Source organism: Podarcis vaucheri, assembly GCF_965113315.1.
Source record: "Podarcis vaucheri genome assembly, chromosome: 1".
NCBI lineage: Eukaryota > Metazoa > Chordata > Lepidosauria > Squamata > Lacertidae > Podarcis > Podarcis vaucheri.
Window position 1 is genome coordinate 22,829,839 of NC_138759.1, and position 20,840 is coordinate 22,850,678.

Here is a 20,840-nt window from a genome sequence, read left to right on the forward strand (position 1 = left end):
AGGTGCTCGGAAACAATAGCCGATAGTCAGATGTTCGGCTTCCAAAAAACGCTTGAAAACCGGAACACTTACTTCTGGGTTTTAAGAGTTTGAGAAACAAGGCATTTGAAAACCAAGGCATTTGAGAACCACTGTACCACTGTAGTCTATTCTAGGAATAGACAGCCTTTGAGATCTTTATGTTCCTAATTACTGCTGAGGGGGAGTTTTTATTGGCTAAACATGGTAAAGGTAAAGGTACCCCTGACCATTAGGTCCAGTCGCAGACGACTCGGGTTGCGGTGCTCATCTCGCTCTATAGGCCGAGGGAGCTGGCATTTGTCTGCAGACAGCTTCCGGGTCATGTGTCCAGCATGACTAAGCTGCTTCTGGTGAACCAGAACAGCGCATGGAAATGCTGTTTACCTTCCCACTGGAGCGATACCTATTTATCTACTTGCACTTTGACGTGCTTTCAAACTGCTAGGTGGGCAGGAGCTGGGACCGAGCAACGGGAGCTCACCCCGTCCATCATTAATATAACAGTTTATAAGAGTGGGAGCCAGAATGCAACCTTGCTTCACCCTACACAAATCCAGATTCCCTAAGACAGTTGGATGGAACTTTGTATGCCTCCTTCCGGCAATTCCTGCAGCCAATCTGGTGCCAAAGTATTGTTCTGCTTTCCTTTGGACCACATCAGTGAGGCCGAGAGGGGAGTCTTGTCATCTGGGCAGCCTAGGACCTCCATACGCACTGTCTAGGCATGTGGCCCCGGGAGGTCACTTGTTATGAGAGCATGAGATAGGTAAAGGGGTCAGAAACAGACTGACCACTCACAAGCTCCCTGCAGTGTGAATTTCCACTTCTTTGTCTTCTTCCCTTTAACAACGTCTCATCTGCACAGATGCTAAAGAGGGTTGATGCTAACCAGTCCTCCCAACTTAAGAAATATATGAAGCGGGGATTTGAAGGAGGTTTTCCAAACCCTCGTCAAAAGCGACTCAGGCCTACGCAACTTGTGATTTACCAACCACTAGTCATTAGTCTTAGCCGCCATGGAAGGGGAAGGGCTATAGATCAGGAGGAGAGCATTTGCTTTAAATGCAGAAGGTGCTGGATTCAGTCTCTGACATCTTCAAGTAGGGTGGGGAATGTCTGCTCTCTGAAAGCTTGGAGAGCCACTGCCGGTCAATGTGAATGTTTATTATTACGGCTAAACAGCCAACATAACCGGCCAATGTAAATAAAACCGAGCTAAATAGACCAGTGTTGTGACTCTGTATATGTTTGCGTCCTATACTCCATGTAGCCCTTATAAATCTCTTGTTTTTGTTGCCTTTCTGAGACTACACATCCCAAGGGGCTGTCAAATACCTGGCAGACCACAGTATGTGGTGAGTGGGTCACAAATTGTGCAGGCATGGTTTGGTGTTAACCATGGTTAGTGCCTGCAGTAGATGTAACCCTAAACTATGGTTAAAAACCAACAAAGAACAAAAGAACAGCTCCAGTTCTTTTAATTGTGGTTGAGCGATCAACAGTATTTACTATGTTGGCAGCAAAGAATCCTCAGAACTTTTTCCAGGCTTTTTAAAACAATAGGGATTTGTTATTCTTTAACCATAAGAGGAATGTTGGCATACTCTCTGTGATTAAATTTGGTCTTTCCTATGTATGGTAATAGACTCTGACAAGCTATTTAAAGTACCGAAAGTTTGTTTACATGTGTTGTTTGGAAATTCTTTGCAGTTCAGCTAAGCATAGCATCTTTCTATATATGTGTGTGTGTATTTCTTACCCTCAGGCCTTTGAGGTACAAAATGCTATCTCCAAGGCATCAGAGAAAGAAAGCTTTAAATTTCTGCATCTGGGCATGTGATGAACTACATTGTACTCATTCTTTCTTTCCTTCTGTCTTTTTTAAAAACTTTAACTAGAGGAGTGTACATTCTATGTATGTAATTTTGATGCTGATAGCAAGGAGGTTGAAGAAATTTTGGTTCCTTTTTCAAAGGATTAACATTATATAATAACCACATGAATGTTCAACTAAAATGACTTGAGAGGTCACTGCTAATTCCATGCTTCACATATTCCTGCGATGGGTCTGAGTTGTGTGTGTTTTAAAATATAATTTCCTGTTGAGAACTGCACTTAATAGCATACTTGCATTAAATAACATACTAAAGTGCTGCCTTGGAAAGGCATATACATAAATTATCTGAGTTCTTTGGTACAATCCCTAATGTGATAGGTATGCCCAAGGCCCATTGAATTCAAGGAGGCTTGAGCTGCAATCCTCAGAAGTGCATCCCATCAAATTCAATGGGGCTTACGCCCTAGTAAACAAATGCAGGTTTGCAACCTGGAATCTTATCCACAATTACCCAAGAGAAAGTCTCACTGAGCACAATGGGGTGTACTTCTGGGTATTTGAAGAATAGCATTGCACTGCAAAGCACTACTGCACACCATTAAGCCTGATTTATTTCAGTGGCATTTAGATGTAAGTTCCTTTGAATCAAGCCTGCTTTTTCAGGTAACACAGCAGAAAATGCAAACCTATTACTGATGCAACCGTGGTGTCCTTGCCCACCCCCACCCCCCACCCCCCCGGTCACAGAATATATCAATTCTAAAACCACCCATCAGTTCCATATACAGTGGTTCCTTGGGTTACATACACTTCAGGTTACATACACTTCAGGTTACAGATTCCGCTAACTCAGAAATATTACCTCGGGTTAAGAACTTTGCTTCAGGATGAGAACAGAAATTGTGCTCTGGTGGCACAGCGGCAGTAGGAGGCCCCATTAGCTAAAGTGGTGCTTCAGGTTAAGAACAGTTTCAGGTTAAGAACGGACCTCCAGAACGAATTAAGTACTTAACCTGAGGTACCACAGTATTTGTATTGTGTAGAGTGCTTTTTTTCCAAGAAAAATAGGTGCCAGAACTCGCCAGGCGACTTGAGACAGCCCTGAACAGATGCTGGCTTGACAACAGCCATGCTGGGAGGTATTTTTTTCCCAGCTGGAACTTGCCAGATCTGAGTTCTGGCACCTCTCAGGTGGGCACCATTGCCATGATAAGAGAACAGGGGGGCATTCATGGTGAGGTCCAGCACCTCTTTTTCTAGAAAAATAGAAATGCGCGGAGGTGTGGCAAGCTGGTTTGGGGGTCGCCCCTGGTTCTGGTGCAGGTCAAACAAATGTGCCCTGGCCTCCTTTGTTCTCTTAGATTCAGGCAGATGGCTAGGACAGCTCAGAAGGGCCCTCATGCAAATGTGCATGCATATAACAGTAGAGGCTGAATGGGATATGGTTTGAAGAAAAAGGAAATATAAATTGGCCCCGCCCTATAGCTTAACCAATCGTGGCTAGGAATAGCTAGGAGCTAGGTGGAGTCATGGATCTAAAAAAAAGTGTTCCATTTAGACTTGAATTGTTTGTTTTCATCTTCTGAGAAGTACATAAAGGCAAAAAGCAGGTGAGGGGCCTGCAATGGCACCCACCTGAGAGGTGTTGGCGCACTCAGGCTGATTATATGTATTTTTGCAACTAGATGAATGTTGAATTGATCTGGTTTGGAAGAGGGGCATCACAGCAAATATCTCTAAAGACCTCTTCTAACAAGGCTGAAACAGATCTCTTGGGCAAAGGTTCATTTTTTAAAAAAATAATATTTTTATTAGTTTACAATTACAATTCAATAATAGCCTCATTATAACAATACCAATTTATAATGCAATTATTAATACCAATCTTTCAAATACCGAATTATATAATTTAGATAAAGTGCCCCCCCATGTGCTAGATTTAATGGATTAACTATTTGCTTTATTTCTGCATTCCAAAATCTTATTAATTTCCATTACATCCCTGTCATCATAATCATCCCTTATACAACAACTGCAATATTCATAACTTCTTTTCATGTTAACACATTAAATGATTTATAAAGCTACGAGTGAGGAACTCAAACTATATATTTGTTCTTCCTGTGTATGGCAATTATTCTGTCCGTGGTGTTTCTTCCTGTCCTTGTAAGATGTTATGTCTTTATTTCCCCCGGTTGTTGCTGTTATCTGTCATGCCTTGGGCTGATATCCCGTTGTTGTTCCAGAAATTTCTCCATCGCTCCATCCTGTGCTTCATTGTTTTGCAGCTTTAACAACAGCTGCAAAAGTCACTCTGTCCCAATAAATAACCTGTTTTCACTATTTTTCCTCTCAGCCTGGGAAGAAGAGCGGTCTGTTCATTTATTAACCATAGGAAAATATCATGGGACAGTTTATGACTTTCATAGAATTGGAAGGGACTCATCTAGTCCAACCTCCTGCAATGCAGGAATCCTGCCCACAGCCGTCTCTGAGTAGGCTCGAACCCCCAACCTTCTGTTTAACATAGGTTACCAGACGTCCCTGTTTCCCGGGGACATTCCCCAGATTTACAAATCAGTCCCCATACAAAATCCATTGAAATCCATTGAAGTTGAAAAGTGTCCCCGAATTCACTGGAAAAAATCTGGTAACCTTAGTTTAACATCCAGATGCACTGACCCATTGTGCCTTCTTTCAGGCTAGTGGATTCCCACCTCAAAGACCCCTTAGTTTTACAGCTTCACCACAGTTGTATTGAATGCAATTACCACAAACAAACTGGGATTCAGCAGAGACAGTCACCACCAGCTCTGCTGAAGAGCCAGTTCCATCAGGCTTCACCCTCCTTCATCTGTTGCCTGACAGCAGCTATTCCATCAAGCTGTGCTACAACTTTTGGCTATTCCTTTCTTTGAAATCTTTCAGTTACACCTGGCTATGTTATTATGCTAACACCAAAAGTAAGAACCTGAAATTGCTCCCCACACATCCCTTTTGTGCCGTGTGCCTGAGGGCAAGGAATTCCTATTCCTTATCTTTGCAAGTTGCTGGGGGGGGGGGCTTCTTCTTTTTGCTGAAGAGCTGAGTAAAAATTCTCCAACAAGCTACATGGTCGGTCTTTTAAAAGAGGCCGCGTGGAATATGTGTACTCTGTATCCACGGGGCCTCTTTTAAAGGACTCACCCTGTAATAACTAAGAGCTGCTCTGGAATGCTTTAAAGATAAGGACAAGGTGGTTATGCTGTGACCCCAGAAGGAGCAGGAAACCAGGGTAGGAATCTGAAGAATCGTATCACATGCATTGCCCACAAACATTCTCTGCAAATATGAGGGATGAATTGCTAGCCTTGGATCCTTGCAGTACGAATGCTTTAACCCAGGAGTCATGCAACCAGTCAGGATTTCTTTTGCTATTTTTTCCCTTTTCAGATCACTCAGGGTGAACCCCAGAAATCATGCGCCAAGCCGGTAACAGAGAAAGTTACAGACAGTTGCCAACAGATCTGCCAATGTAGACCACCTCCGCTACCGCCACCGCCACCACCTCCTCCACCCCCCAGGTTGCTCGGGGTCCCATGTAAGTAGAATGTGGTTATTTCTATTTGTGTCAAAAAAAGGCACACCTGGGCAAAGTGCATGTGGGAAAGTGAGTGGGCCAGAGCTAATGTGGGACTGCTTGCGCACTATATTTTTAAAGCATTGTGGTACCACTTTCACAGTCATGCTTTCCCTCAAAGAATCTTGGGACCTGTAGTTTGTTAAGACTGCTTGGAGTTGTTTGGAGACACTGCTGCCTCATAGAGCTACGATTCCTCAAGTTCCCTCAGAAGAGGGAATTCTCTGAACTCTGGGGATTGTAGCTCTAGGAGGGAATAGAGGTCTCCAAACAGGCTCTTAGCAAACTACAGTTCCCAGGATTATTGGGTGGGGGGGCGGCGGAAGCATTTAAAGTGGTCTGATACTGCTTTAAATGCATTGGGTGGATATGGCCTCACTTTCATTTTTCCATTTAGAGAATTGGAACATGTTCTGACTAAAAGAGGGAGATGTGTTTTGGCTCGTTGAACAGGAATTTCTTCAGCGGAGCCAGACGAATTCCCTCTGTTCCCAACCAGGTGGCTGTTTTCTCAAAGCAGCTCGTTAACGTTGGAGCCACTGAGTCGTTCATTTCCTATGTTGCCTTTTGATTTGCATTAGCATATACTAAATATTTTATGATCCCGCCTTTTGGTGGGTTTATAGTTCCCCCCAGATGAATCCTAACAAGCTCACCTCCGCACGCAGCTTTGGAAGTGTAAATAGATGTGTGGGTGTGTGAGATTGCAAACTTTTGTTTGCTTATCTTTACAACCTGCCCTTCCCCAGATGGTCCCAGGGCAGGTTACAAAACAATGCCACAGTCCCAACTAAGCAATCCACCCCACCCTTACAGCCTTAGATTCCCTCATTGCAGGGGGTTGGACTAGATGACCCTCTGGATCCCTTCCAACTCTACAATTCTATGATTCTGTGGTGTCTGTGTGTGTTGGATTTGGAAGAGGTGTCCTTCCACTCAGCTCTCCTGGTCACAAGGGTCACTCCACCAGTGCCACACTCCCCCTTCCACATGCAAATAGGCAACCAGGAGTGTCATTGGTGGGATATGCAGCCGGTTGAAACCTGGCTGGCTGAAGGCAGGCAGGGAGAGATGCCTTGGACTTCAGTGCTGCACTGCTATGGGGAACAAGCCCCATGCTGTAATATCTGGACTCTCTCCATATAAATTCAGGTGTAAATATGTGGATACATAACAGCTTCTGCCCTATCTTCAGTCCTCCGTAGTCAAGCCCCCTGGAATCCCTTGCACAGCTCAGCAGAGATTGGGGTGGCCTATAACAATATTTTCACCAAAATAGGTATTTTTTTTTCTGGTGCATTTCCCTGTAGCATATGCACTTTGTGCACATTTTAATAATAAAATATGGTTTTCACGTGCACTTTTTTGCACACTAAAATACCACTGCAAAATTCAAAGAATTGCACACTGGAGTTGGGCCAGATGCAGGCCATTTGTCCTGTCGCATGCTCCCTCCATGACTTCAATGAAAACACCAATGCGTTTCAGAAGCCCACCAGGCTTCAGCTAGGCGTTAGTCATTTAGCATTGCTAGACCCCAGTTGTGGAATGTACCTCCTGCAGAACACCTAGGAAGCTCGTGTCAGGGTGGTTCCAAGGGTTTGAGTATACAGGCAACTCCCCATTTGCACAGGGGTTGCGTCAGGGCCAATGCATGTGTCAGCAGGCGCACACAAGCCCATTTGCCGCCATTCCACTCCCCAAAACGGTGTGCATGTGCATTCCCAATGCACACAAATGGAGAGTTTCTATAGGTGTTTTTGCCTTTACACAGAACTCCTTGGAACTGAACCGCCGCGTAAGATGCAATCGTACTACATTACATGAACGACTTCAGTTATTTCCGTTTTTCTCAGTAATCCCTCTGCTTCTTTCACGTAATTGTTAACTTGCCATTTGTTCCCATAAGCTTCTAATTATCTCTGTTCCACTAGGGCTTATCTTTCACTCCCCTGTACGTTTTGTATATACTTAATATATACAAAATATAATTATACTTGGTGCTGTGGGTTAAAGCACAGAGCCTAGGACTTGCCGATCAGAAGGTCGGCGGTTCGAATCCCCGCAACGGGGTGAGCTGCCGTTGCTCGGTCCCTGCTCCTGCCAACCTAGCAGTTCGAAAGCTTGCAGTGCAAGTAGATAAATAGGTACCGCTCCAGCAGGAAGGTACCGTATTTTTCGCCCTATAGGACGCACTTTTTCCCCTCCAAAAATGAAGGGGAAATGTGTGTGCATCCTATGGGGTGAATGCAGGCTTTCGCTGAAGCCTGGAGAGCGAGAGGCATCGGTGCGCACCAACCCCTCTTGCTCTCCAGGCTTCAGGAAGCTTTCTGCAAGCTGTGGGAGAGCTGCCTGCACCCCGAAACCTGGGGCGCGCTGAGCTCAGCACGCCCCAGGCTTCAGGCTTCGCACAGCTCTCCGCTAGCCGGCTTGCGGATAGCAGCCTGTTCTGGGGGCTGGGGTTGGGGGAAGCTCGGGCTTCCCCCGCCCCAGCCCCGCACCTGGGGGGAAATAAAATATTTTTTCTTTATTCCCCCCCCAAAAAAAAACACCTAGGTGCGCCCTATGGGGCGAAAAATACGGTAAACGGCATTTCTGTGTGCTGCTCTGGTTCGCCAGAAGCGGTTTAGTCATGCTGGCCACATGACCCGGAAGCTGTACGCCGGCTCCCTCGGCCAATAAAGCGAGATGAGCGCCGCAACCCCAGATTTGGCCACGACTGGACCTAATGGTCAGGGGCCCCTTTAATCCTTGCTAAAATTAATGCTATGGGGCTGCAGTTTCCATCATACCCAACTGACCATTGACCATACTGGCTGAGAGGTTGGGGAAGAGGGCTGTGGCACTGTGGCTCTGATGCTCACGTGGAGTTGCAGGGCAGCTGTGCGTGTGCATCCTCAGTGTGCAAATGGAGCTGTTGCTATTGTGAATGCAGAAACACATGCTCTCTGTTGCTTGAAATTGCACTAATTGTTAATAATAGTTGCGAGATTCTTTGCTCTCAGCTCATTGTGTCATCACACTGTGCACCGGGAGGGGTGCCTACCAGGTTAAAAGTGGTGCCTAGTAAGTGAAGGCCTTCACAGGAAAACCTACTTTTTATTACCGAAAATTGCCCAGTTGCCTGCAATTTGGCATTTCATTCACTTGGAAAGAGAGCTCGTACCATTCATTCCTATCAGCGCTCAAATAAATACCGCTTTATACATCATTATGGGAATGTAATATTTATGAAAGTCTCTCTCTCTCTCTCTCTCTCTCTCTCTCTCTCTCTGTCTCTCTGTGTGTGTGTGTGTGGATAGATAGCACCCATCTATGATTGTGCCATTTTTCAACTCCCCAAATGAAAACCCTGTCAGTGTCCTCATTTGCAAAATTAAAAAAGTTAATACCAGTCCTTGCATTCTTTAGAGAAATATATTAGCAGGATTAGGGCTGGAGAGAATGAAAGAAGCAGATTTGTCTTTCTGCTTCTCTCTGTCTTTGTCTTGGAAATGTTTCTTTGCAAGGGGATATTTGTCTGTATCTGTGCCACACCGCAGGGTGTAAAGCAAGGAGCAAAATAACAGTATTTTGTACCATTTGGCAAAGATACTGTATATTGATAGCTTTAAAAATAAAAAGTCAGTAGATTGAGTTTCAGGAAGAAAAAAAGTGTCAGCGTTTAGGAGGACAGTGTACTGACTGAATCACTTTCTTCCATCCCCACCCCCAAAATTGAGAAAACAAAGGGTATCTGAGCAGCCAGATCTCTCTGGCTTATCTCTCTGGCTTTGTTTTGGGGTCTGTCCAGTGACTACATTGGGCAGAGAGACCTGTACATGCAAGCAGAAGGTGCTTGGATCCACTTTGGGGAAATTCTCTGTAGCAGTTTATGATTTTAGGTGTTTGACCCAAAGCAGGTTGTTGTTTTTCAGGTTGTTGTTTTTCAGCCTTCAGCTGAAAAACTTTAATTTCTTTGTTATACATATTTTCATGTTTTTTCCCTGTGCTTCAACTTAGGTGTCAAGTTGTTATTTATTTGTTTTGTCTTGTTGATAAGTTGTTTGATTGCTTTTTGATTTTGGAGGGGTCATGAAGTTGGTATTTATTGCATTTTGTGGATTAGCTTTTATTGTATGTATGCTTTATTGTTTTAGGCTGCTATACTCTTTAAAAGGGATGTGGGTGGCGATGTGGGTTAAACCACAGAGCCTAGGACTTGCTGATCAGAAGGTTGGCGGTTCGAATCCCTGCGACGGGGTGAGCTCCCGTTGCTCGGTCCCTGCTCCTGCCAACCTAGCAGTTCGAAAGCATGTCAAAGTGCAAGTAGATAAATAGGTACCTCTCTGGCAGGAAGGTAAACAGCGTTTCCGTGCGCTGCTGTTGTTTGCCAGAAGCAGCTTAGTCTTGCTGGCCACATGACCCGGAAGCTGTACGCTGGCTCCCTCAGCCAATAAAGCGAGATGAGCACCGCAACCCCAGAGTTGGCCACGACTAGACCTAATGGTCAGGGGTCCCTTTACCTTTACCTTTACTCTTTAAAAACAAATAAGTACATTTGCCCCTGGAGCTTTCTCTGATATTAAAGTGACCAGGATAGCCCCTGCTCATGCAGAGTCTTTATGTGTACATTGTCATACAATTAAAGACACCTTGGTTGCCTGATTATACGGCTTCTGTTTTAGCCCATTAATTGATGCATTCATTAGGCCTTCAAACATTTGCATGAGCATAAAGCAATATTTCAAAAGCCTATTCTTTCCGTTCTTTGATGATGCTCGCACATGCTGCATCAGGCTCTTTCAGAATAACACAGGAAGCTGCATTACACCAAATCAAAGTTTTTGTTCATCTAGCCCTGTAATGTCTACTCTGACCAGCGAAACTGTGCTACCTGAGGCAGGTATTGTGAATGTTGCCTCCCCTTCCTTCTCAGTGCTGCACTCTGGTGAATGGGTCCTTCATCAAGCATTGTGGGCAAGGTCGCTCCAGGCAGCATCTGTGCCACTAGTAATTTCAATAAAAATCACAGTCATAATATAATAGTAATAACTAACGTTATTTTTCTAGAAAAAGAGGTGCTGGAACTCAACATGAACACCATCGGTGTAGCCGGGGGGGCAGGGGGCAGCTACCACCCTAAATTTATCGAAATAAATAGAGATCAATACAAATCTGAGGCTTGCCCCCCAACAAAAGTCTGCCCCCCCAACAAAAATCCTGGCTACGCCCATGATGAATGCCCTCTTTCTCTTAGAATGGCAGTGGCACCCACCTGAGAAGTTCCGTAACCCCTGAGAGGTGCTGGAACCGAGTTCCTATGAGTTTCCCCTGAAAAAAGCAATTATTATTATTTGTAGTAGTAGTAGTACTCTGCCCATCTGGCTGTGTTGCTCCAGCCACTCTTTATAACAAAAGCATAATAAAACATCAAACATTAAAAACTTTCTTATACAGTGTTGCCTTCTGGTGTCTTCTAAAAGCTGTATAGTTATTTATCTCCTTGACATCTGATGGGAGGGCGTTCCACAGGGCGGGCGCCACTACCCAGAAGGCCCTCTGCCTGGTTCCCTGTAACCTCACTGTAACCACCAGAAGGCCCTCGGAGGTGGACCTCCGTGTCCGGGCTGAACGATGGGGGTGGAGACGCTCCTTCAGGTACATAGGGCTGAGGCCATTTAGGGCTTTAACGGTGATGTATACACAGTAACAGTGGTGCATATTATAAACCTAGTTAAAGTTACTTTAACTAGCCATGAACTGCTGGCTGGCTTTTGAGCAGAAGGAGCTGGTTGGCTCTGCAGGCAACTGATGTGGTGGTGCATGATCACATTGCATGAGCCACATAGTTCAAGCTCTGCCTCTAGAAGTGACTCTCCAGGTTCTCATGTAGAGATGTGATCCTCTTTTTTCCTTTTGTTTGTTTTTTAATGAAAAAAAAACCACTAGAAATGCCAGAGATTGTACTTGGGACCTTCTGCGTGCAAAACATGAGCTCTCATACTGAGCTAAGGTCTCCCTCAAATCTTTTTTTTAATGATTATTATTATTATTATCTCTGGAACTCAAGATCTTCAATCTCAGCCACGATAATGGCCCCAATTTGTTACTGATTTGTACTTGTACCCATGCCAACATAAAAGAGATGGGGGGAAAAACCTTTCCAAGTAACTACTTGGCAAGTATTCCAGCACAAAGTGTACAGTTCAGTTTGGTGGAACTTGGAATGTTTGTGCAGTTGTCATGAACGGAAACTTAATCGGCACGGTTATCTCAAAGCCTTTTGGGTTGAGGCCTAAAAGATCAGGGACTGGGTTGCTAGATAATAACCTTATCAACTTTGGGGCTACTTTTACATGTGAAGCTTTGGGCATTTTTTCTTGACCTGTTGGTGATCTTTATGCTCATTTAAATTTTGTTGTCTGTTAATTCTTCATATAGCTGTTGATTATTATTATTTTAGGGCTGTGTTGTAGTGATACTAAACTTTTCATTATGCTTTTATATTTAGATGGGACAGTATCCAACTAACTTGTTCCATCAGAGCAAGGATTTCTGCTTGTGCATTGGAATTTGACTCCTCCTCTCCCCATGCACCCCCTAAATCTCTGCCTACGCCCCCCCCAAGCCTCTGTAGCAGAATTGGGGAAGACACGTGGTGGGGAGTTCCATTGCACAAGTGGAAATCCTTGCACTGACAGGATGAGTGAGTTGAATAATGCCTCTGTGTTTCATGTGAAGCACTTTGAGCACAGATATATTTGTGGGAAATGTGGTATGCAAATAAATTGACTTACGGTAATGATATGTAGCAACAAGAGGGCTGTTGGGCTGCAGCTCTGAAAGATGAGAGAGTGTGTGTGTTGCTCTTTGTCTAATCCACAGTCCTCAGCTATGGGAGCAGCTGTGCTCTTTCTTGTTGTTGTCGTTTAGTCGTGTCTGACTCTTCGTGACCCCATGGACCAGAGCACGTCAGGCACTCCTGTCTTCCACTGCCTCCCGCAGTTGGGTCAAACTCATGCTGGTAGCTTCAAGAACACTATCCAACCATCTTGTCCTCTGTCGTCCCCTTCTCCTTGTGCCCTCCATCTTTCCCAACATCAGGGTCTTTTCCAGGGAGTCTTCTCTTCTCATGAGGTGGCCAAAGTATTGGAGCCTCAGCTTCAGGATCTGTCCTTCCAGTGAGCACTCGGGGCTTATTTCCTTAAAAATGGATAGGTTTGATCTTCTTGCAGTCCATTACTCTTTCTTACCAAAGGTAAATTCTTCAGGGGAAGAGATCTCAACTGCCCAGAAACAGCTCGTTGGATGGGGCAGAGCCACTATGCAAGTATCCCAGCGAGTGAGTCTTTGTTGCTTACCATGAATGACAGGGAGGATGCAAGTATTTCCACTGTGGTGAGCTCCCTCCCTCCTCTCCCTCCCATAAGCAGCAGTGACCCACCTGCTGGGAAACCAGCATAGCAACTCCACTCCACTTAGGACTCAGCTATACAGCTGCAAATATAATGTTTTAAGTGCGTTTTAAGTGCATTATAGAAATGTGATACTAGATGGTGCTGGTGAGCTAATGGCAAGTTCCAAATATATTCTGAAACGTTTTTAAAAAGCACTTTCGTAGCATTTTTAAAAATATATGTGTATATGTAGATTCAGCCCCAGTGAGCTGCTGCCACTGCAGCTGCCCACAAATACATTTTTGAAGGTCACTTCCCCTTCCTCACCTTCTGCTTCTGTAGGGTTTCAAAGTGTGGACCTCCAGATGTACATGCAGAGAACTTGTGTTGTTGGGTGGATGGAGGTCAGGGAAGGGACTAGGGAGTACAATGCCTCTCTGCATGCCTCTCTGTATGGTCAGGGGAACAAGTGAATTAGATTTTTAATGTTTCTTCATTAGACTTTAGCATGAGAGCTCTTCAGGATGAGACCAAAGGTCTTTTTTGTTGAGCATCTTGGCTGATCAGATACCCATGAGAGACCTGGAAGCTGGATATTAGTGCAATAGCCTCTCTTGCTGTTCCCCAATGACTGGTATTCAGAGCCAATCATTATTAGTAGCCATTGATAGTCATATCCTTGGTGAATTTATCTAATCACATTTTTATTCACTGTGTGTGTGTGTGTGTGTGTGTGTGTGTCCATATCCTTCCATCTCCAATGAAATGAGCTCAAGAAAACATCTATGGTTCTTCCTTCTCTCCCTTCATTTGATCCTCACATGTGAGGTATGCTGGGCTCAGAGGGAGTGACTGGCCCATGGCTCAAGGTCAGCGAGTGACTGAGTGGGAGATTTGAATCTCCTTGATCCTAGTCCACAACTCTTATCAACACTACACCATGCTCCTATTATCCTTTAAGCCAGTGGCCATCTCCACATCTTGCAGTCCCAAATTCCATAGTTTTAACTATGGGCTGTGTATTCCTTTCTCATTTGATCTCTGTTAAATAGCTAGTTGAAATCCCTCTGGTTTTGCTGTGAGTCACTCTCTCTTTTAGCAATATTGTTCCATTTGGGTAAAAACGTTTCAATAAAAAGAAAACCCCAAATGTTAGCCCATTTGTCCATGCCCTTTGCTCTACAGACTGAAGACTCAGATGCTTCAGAGAATGTTATTGATGAGTCAGATGCTGCTGATTTTCATCCAAAGTAATCTCTAGGCTCCCCTGGCAGTGGCGGGAACAGAGCTGTGCTTCGTTCTGACAATTCAATAAATGTATCTTAATTGGCACAAGCCCCAACCTGTTAGAAACAAGATCCAAGCCATTGTCCTGATTGCCTGCACAAGCTCATTGCAGAGAGTCATTATGGTTTCAAGCTGCTGTTGCTTTTTTTTATGTTGAAAGGCATTATATTGTCTTAAAATTCACCATGCAGAAAAGAGGTGGAATTAGAATACTTCAGATATCAGAAAGCAAGAGTCCCAATCCCCATACAGCCATGAAACTCACTACATGACTTAGGGCCGGTCACTGTGTCTCAGACTAACCTACTTCACAGGGTTGTTGTGACAATTAAACAAGGAGTGGGAAAAGCATATACCTTACCTTGAACTCATTGGAGGAAAGACATGGTGTAAGTGTAGTAACAATGACAACAGAAACAAAAAATATAAATTCACAGGCAAAACATCTGAGGATTAAAATTTCTGCAAGACAGCAATTAAAAATGAATAATAATAATTCCAAAATGCAGCATCAGAAAAAGATGGTTACGTCTTGTAATGACTAACAGAAGATAGTTTGCAAGTAAGCGTTTATGTAGGGTCCATTTGAGATCTTCTGTATACTTTTTCATAATATTACAGTTTGTGCTTGGTCTCTTTTTTATAATCTGAGGAAAGGCTTTGAAAAACATTGCTGCATGTATCCTGATTTGCATACAAGATAAAATTTTACCACCCTATATACAAACCAAACGGTAGCTAATTTTAAGTTGGTAAGTCCAATTTTCTGCGCTGGCTATTGGTCATAACTCACTGGACTGAGAATTCAGTGCCAAAAGTTCTGCTGTTTTCCAGTGAGTTAACTTAAGCTACATCCATCCTGCCTTTTCACTTTGTAAGGTCTGCTTACATTGCAAGTTTATAATAAAAGACACATAACTTAAGAACCAAGATTCTGAAAGCAGTCAGCCCTAAAATGCAAACTACAATAAACAGAATGAGCTGCAGCATCAAAATAGAACCAGAGATTCTATTAATGCTTGTTTGAAAGCATGAGAAAATAAAATCATTTTTTTTTAAAAAAAAAAGTATTCAGAAGATGAGGGAGTAGACGGGCACCTGGTGAATGTTTCTGGGAAGGCTATTATTCCGTTCTTGCAAGGGAGTGAAGAAATACAGAAGCTCCCACTGATTTGAACCATTGGCACATGTAGTCTGGTATGATCTAACTTTGGCAGTGCCTCTGCAAGGATTCAAGGCTAAATTACATTTGACATTAAAATGCGTTTTTGCACTCGAAATTTACTTTATTAAAAAATGCAAAAAGCAACCCTCCAGGATGCGGGTGGTTACTGAAAATTATTGGGAACTTAGCAGGCTGGATGTGTTTGTGTTAACCCTTTCCTCCCCTGCTGCAGTCCCAATGAAAATTGCTTCTTTTTCTATTGGGAGGAAATCCCTCACTGCCGACAACGGCTGTCTTAAAGAACACTCACATTTAATGCAAAGACACATTTAAGCACCAGGTCTTCCTAGTTAGGCCCTTTCCCTGAGATCCTTTAGCTGGAGTTGCTGAGAATTGCATCTTGGACCTTATACACCGAGTCCATGCCTGGGCTGATCTTGCTTTAAGGCTAGTACCCTTTAGGTTTGCAGCTGGATCCCTTTAATTCACTTGCCATTTGTAAATTTATGCAAGCCGCTATTTTCACACAGACGGTGCTTCGAGGTGCCATCCTCCAAATAAACCTGACCTTGCAGAGTTCTCCCTGAACTTTCCAGTGTTCAGAGAACAGAACGGTCATGACTGTAAATAAAAGAGCTATTAGAACTTCTGGTTCAGGGCCTGACACAGCTGAGGAAAGAAATCATTTCTTGCATTCTTGTTTCTGTAGCCCCAGGGGCCTTGCTGTAGTACATTCCATTTTGACCTTGGATGAAACCACTTTTTAAGAAAGTGGAAAGCAAGAGTTTATTTGAGGGAAATTGGCACTGTGCCTGCTTCCCTATTAGTCTTTGGAAAATACGGAGCATTCTGTGTATTGCGTACGGCACAGGACACTAGAGACATTTGGTAAGGCTATACATTCACACTATACATTTAAAGCAGCGCCGTACCGTGTTAAACAGTCACATTTTCTACCAGAGAATCCAGGAAAATGTAGCTAAGAGTGCTCAGAGTTGTTAGGAAGCCCCTTTCCCACACATACAGCTACAATTCTCAGGGTTGCCTGGGGAGAGGAATTGATGGTTAAACCACTCCCTGGGATTTGTAGCTTTGAAACTTAGGCCAGCCTTTCCCAAGCTGGTGCCCACCAGAAGTTGTGGCCGAGGAGTCATCAACAGAAGCCTACAGAGGCCTTCCCTGAGTCCTCTCCCCTTACCAATTTTGCTTGAAAGAAGTACTGTGTTGTAACGGATCCCTGTCCACAACACATCCTCTTGTTCACAGATGTGCCCATGGCCCCTCACTTAAATTGGCAATTCCTGCTTTGGGCTGCAGTCCGCCCAAGTGAGCATGGCGCCAGTTTGGGAAAGGCTGACATAGGCATTTACCATATTGTGGACCAGAGCAGATAACTGCTTCCCAAAGGCTGCAAATAAAAAGATGACAGCTTCTATCATCCAGCTCGTAAACTGGGCCAAATGAGCTTGCCTCAGCATGTTCAGTAATATGAAGCCTGTTCATTGTCTTCAGCTTGTCAACCTCAATATCGTTCTGCAAATTTCTAAATAATTAGTGTAGAGACAACCCCCGTTTAGAATGTGAGGAGAGTACTTTATAGTCGAACATGACTGAAAGTACTTTTGAAGAAAGCTGTTTCGTTTACTGTACTGTGGGATCGTTTTATTTTGTGGAATATTCAAATGGAATATTTGTTTTGTTCAAAATATTTGTATCCCACCTCCCACCTGCAGTTTTTGAGGTGGCTTTCAGTGCACAGCTTGTGACTCATTATGCAGGGTGGGGTTTACCTCCCCCCCCCAAGTGTTTCATTCAGGTTGGCACCATGAAGATACAAGGTACATTCAGATGTGTGGGTTGTTATTCTAGTTTTCCTGGTTATAATGCTAGAACATTAGTCCGGGTTTTGAATGTTCCTTTTACACTGTGTTACCTGTTGCACTACGGAACTGTGGCTTTCTGATTCGTATACTGGTGGGCATGTTCTGCTAAATTTCATTCACACCAGTAGGGTTCAACACAATAGCGGCATAGCTGTCAACGTTTCCCTTTTTTAAAGGGGAATTCCCTTATTCCAGATAGGATTCCTCTCAAGAAAAGGGAAAGCTGACAGCTATGAATAGCGAACATCATTGGACAACATGTTGCCACCCTTTATGTGAATGCGCGCTTCTGATCCCTCATGAAAATGGCGGGAAATGCTGGAATACCATCCCAAAGTTTGTCACATGGCGTGATCCATGAAAATGGCAGGGAAATAACTGTGCCTATCTCTCACGATTTTCCAGGTCAACAGGATTGCAAACAGATTTTGTTGTTGTTGTTGAAGGGAAGCAATTAACAGGGAAATGAATGCTAAGCTTCCAGTTGATTCCACTAGATTTCCAAAAATGTCACATAAAAGATTGAAAAAAACACAAAAGTTAACAGGCAGCAAAACATTGTGCGAATGGAACAAAGCGCTGTCTGAAAGCATCCACAGTGGTGGAGGGAAAATATGGCTACTTTGCTCTAATAACCACCACATTATAGGCCAAATAATGAACTCATATATTTGTTAGGGCGGATTAATTTTTAAAACTACCACCCCTTGAGTTTTAATTTTGTCTCCTAGACTGCCTCATTCTTTAAAAAAACAAAAGCAGGTTAGGGCTCTGTCAAGTAGGAGAGGGTGCTTAGAAGCTATTGCATTGAGCACCTCAGTTGTGTCTTTATTTCAGAGAGAACAGAGCTTCTGATGAGAGTGGCAGCCATACCAGTTGGAAACATACTGAGGGCAACCCAAAAATTTTGGATACGCTTCTGAGGGGTGGAACGTCCTACTTGGTCAATTTCCTCTGAACTGAGCCTTTTCCTCTAGAAATTAGAATGATGAAGAACATTCTGTGACACCACCGGAATTTAGAGAGGGTTCACGAGTGACTGGCACAAGGCCAGGACCAGCAGCCTAATTTTATTCTGCTGTAGAAGATGTGTGACTTGTGACTCACAAGTCACTTGTGATTGACTTATCCATAGTGGCTTTGATAACAGAGCTCCCTGCCCCCTGCTTCCCAGGCAGTTTCTCTCCTGCAAAACGGCATGGCTCTTTTTTTCCAAGGCAGTCAGTCTGGCACCTTTTGCAAGCAAAACATTTATCCTTTTAAAATGGTGAGCGCAACTCCCATGTATCATTCATTATGTTTATTTTTAGATCTTGCCGTGGGGGCTTCTGCTGACAAAAACAAAAAAGCAAAAAACAGAACCAAGGGAAATAAAAACCGCTACACTGTTGTTGTTTTTTAAATGACTGCAGATTTGTAGCAGCACTGTAGAACTGTATCTCTCTACACATCTGGGAGCTGAGGTGCCAGAATTAACAACATGGTTATGTGACAGAACGTACAGTTTAATGCCTTCCTGGTTTGTTCCTTTCGGTACAATGGAGTGAATGGTACCCATGGTTTCTATAGGATAATACTCTGTATTGATTCGTACTTAACACGATTTGCAGCTTTCCAGCTTCATGCTGGTGTAGCCTTCGGTTTTCTCCATCCATATATCTGTGCACAGTAATAATACTAATATGTGGCTATCTACAGCACACACCTAGGCATATTTATTTAGAAGTAGGGATGGGCAAATATATCAGTTTTGGTTTCACATTTTTCCAGTCTTACAGTCTGTTCTCCACATTTTCACATCAGTTTGCGATCACTATTATTTGAAAAACGGTTCTAGTGAAGAGCATTTTAGTGTGGATTTTCCCCACTGTCCACACCTTTAGCTGCATAGTTCAGTTGGTTAGAGTGTGGTGCTATTAATGCCAAGATTGCAGGTTCAATCCCCATAAGGACTCCCCATGGATTCTCTCCCATAGGGCAGCTGCTGACAGATGGCCTGGCAGGGGTGGGGGGCAACTAACTGAAGTGAAAACAGCGGCCTTCTTAGCCTCCCTCCATCTCTCTTGCTGCTCAGGTATGATCGGGGTATTACCACTGAATGTATGAACAAAGTACTCCAGTGCCTTTGTTCAATAAATAGTATCTGAAAAGTTCTCAGATTAAGTTCAGTAGAGTGGTACCTCAGGTTACAAACGCTTCAGGTTACAGACTCCGCTAACCCGGAAGTAGTACCTCGGGTTAAGAACTTTGCTTCAGGATGAGAATAGAAATGTGCAGCGGCAGCACAGTGGCAGCGGGAGGCCCCATTAGCTAAAGTGGTACCTCAGGTTAAGAACAGTTTCAGGTTAAGAACAGACCTCCAGAACGAATTAAGTTCTTAACTAGAGGTACCACTGTATTCCACCTCTTCTATATATTTGGCTTAAAAAGTGGCTTCTGCCTGCCTACCGCCATTCACCTGAGAATCACATAATTATAACAATAAAATTAAGGAACAGAATCTGACTTTTCCCAGAAGAGGGATTCCAATGTTTTATCTACTCTGACTGAGCAATGGGTCCCTGGGGTTTTTAGGCATGAGTTCTCCCCAGTCCTGCCTGGTGATGCCACAGGAAGATCCCTGGACTTTTTGTGTGCATACTGTGTGCTTTTACGCCTGTGTTAGCAGGGTGGGTCATTCTAGGGGGTGGGACTTAATTTTTGCAAATTTCTTCAGTGAGGGGTTTGAAAAATATGTGTGTGAGGAATTCAAATATGCCTTTATTTTTGTGATTGGAGAACATTTGGCTTGGTAAACCTATGTTTGAAGAAGAAGCACGTAAACTGCTTTCAGAAAACCCCAAAATTTTAATAATTTTGTAATAATAGAGTTCTTGTTCTGCACACTCCACTAGGAATTTCATGAAAATGAATGAGAAGGAATATCATTTACCACATTCATTCCTCTTCATTACAGCTTTCATACTTCATCTGGATTTTATTTAGGACTGAAAAAGCAGGTTTTAGATGTAGCGAGAAGTAAACTTAATTGAGGGAGTTTGAGCCTTGGGTGGTTCTGCAGTGTTTCAGAAAGATTGCTATCACCCTGAAAGAGGCTTCTCTAACTAGAGAGCATAAAACAGTACTTAACAGTTACAAATACGAAAATTTCTTCTTGGCTCGCTTTTTCTCTTTTAGGCAGTATACCAAACATACAACATTCGCTACACTGTCACTCCTACAAAACGAGTTGGCTGTTCCCAACCCTGGTTGCCTACCATTCAGCAGAGAATTAAACCATTCTGTCCAATTTCAGCTTTTGCAAGTCATATCTTTAGTCCAGTGGCCTGTGAAGGATTTCAGATTCTGACGCGTCTGTCTAATAACCACATGCTGTTATCAGAATCTCCTCTTGCTCCAAGATTTGATGCAATTTTCCATGTTGCTCGTGGTTGATCAAGCGTTGCCAGATGCATTTCTGGGGGTCAGGAACTGTGAAGCGAAGCTGATATGGTGACATTCTGGATATGCCAAAGAATCACTGAAGTGCATTCATGAATATTTATAAGACGTATAAATTTTGAAAGCCCAGATCTGAAACATATATATATATTTTCTTCAAACACTGAGTGAGTGTTGGAGCACTTCAACTTTTTTCTTAGACTGTAAA

The 20,840-nt window shown here is 43.5% G+C and overlaps 1 protein-coding gene across 3 annotated transcripts in view; it reads left to right on the forward strand.

Annotated features, from left to right (window-relative positions):
• Positions 1-20,840, forward strand: part of PRIMA1 (proline rich membrane anchor 1) — a 58,266-nt gene that overhangs the window by 18,932 nt on the left and 18,494 nt on the right. For all 3 annotated transcript variants that reach the window (XM_082234269.1, XM_082234268.1, XM_082234270.1), the window contains exon 3: positions 5,291-5,438. In XM_082234269.1, coding sequence (XP_082090395.1) covers positions 5,291-5,438 — 148 coding nt within the window. The remainder of the gene's footprint in view (positions 1-5,290; positions 5,439-20,840) is intronic.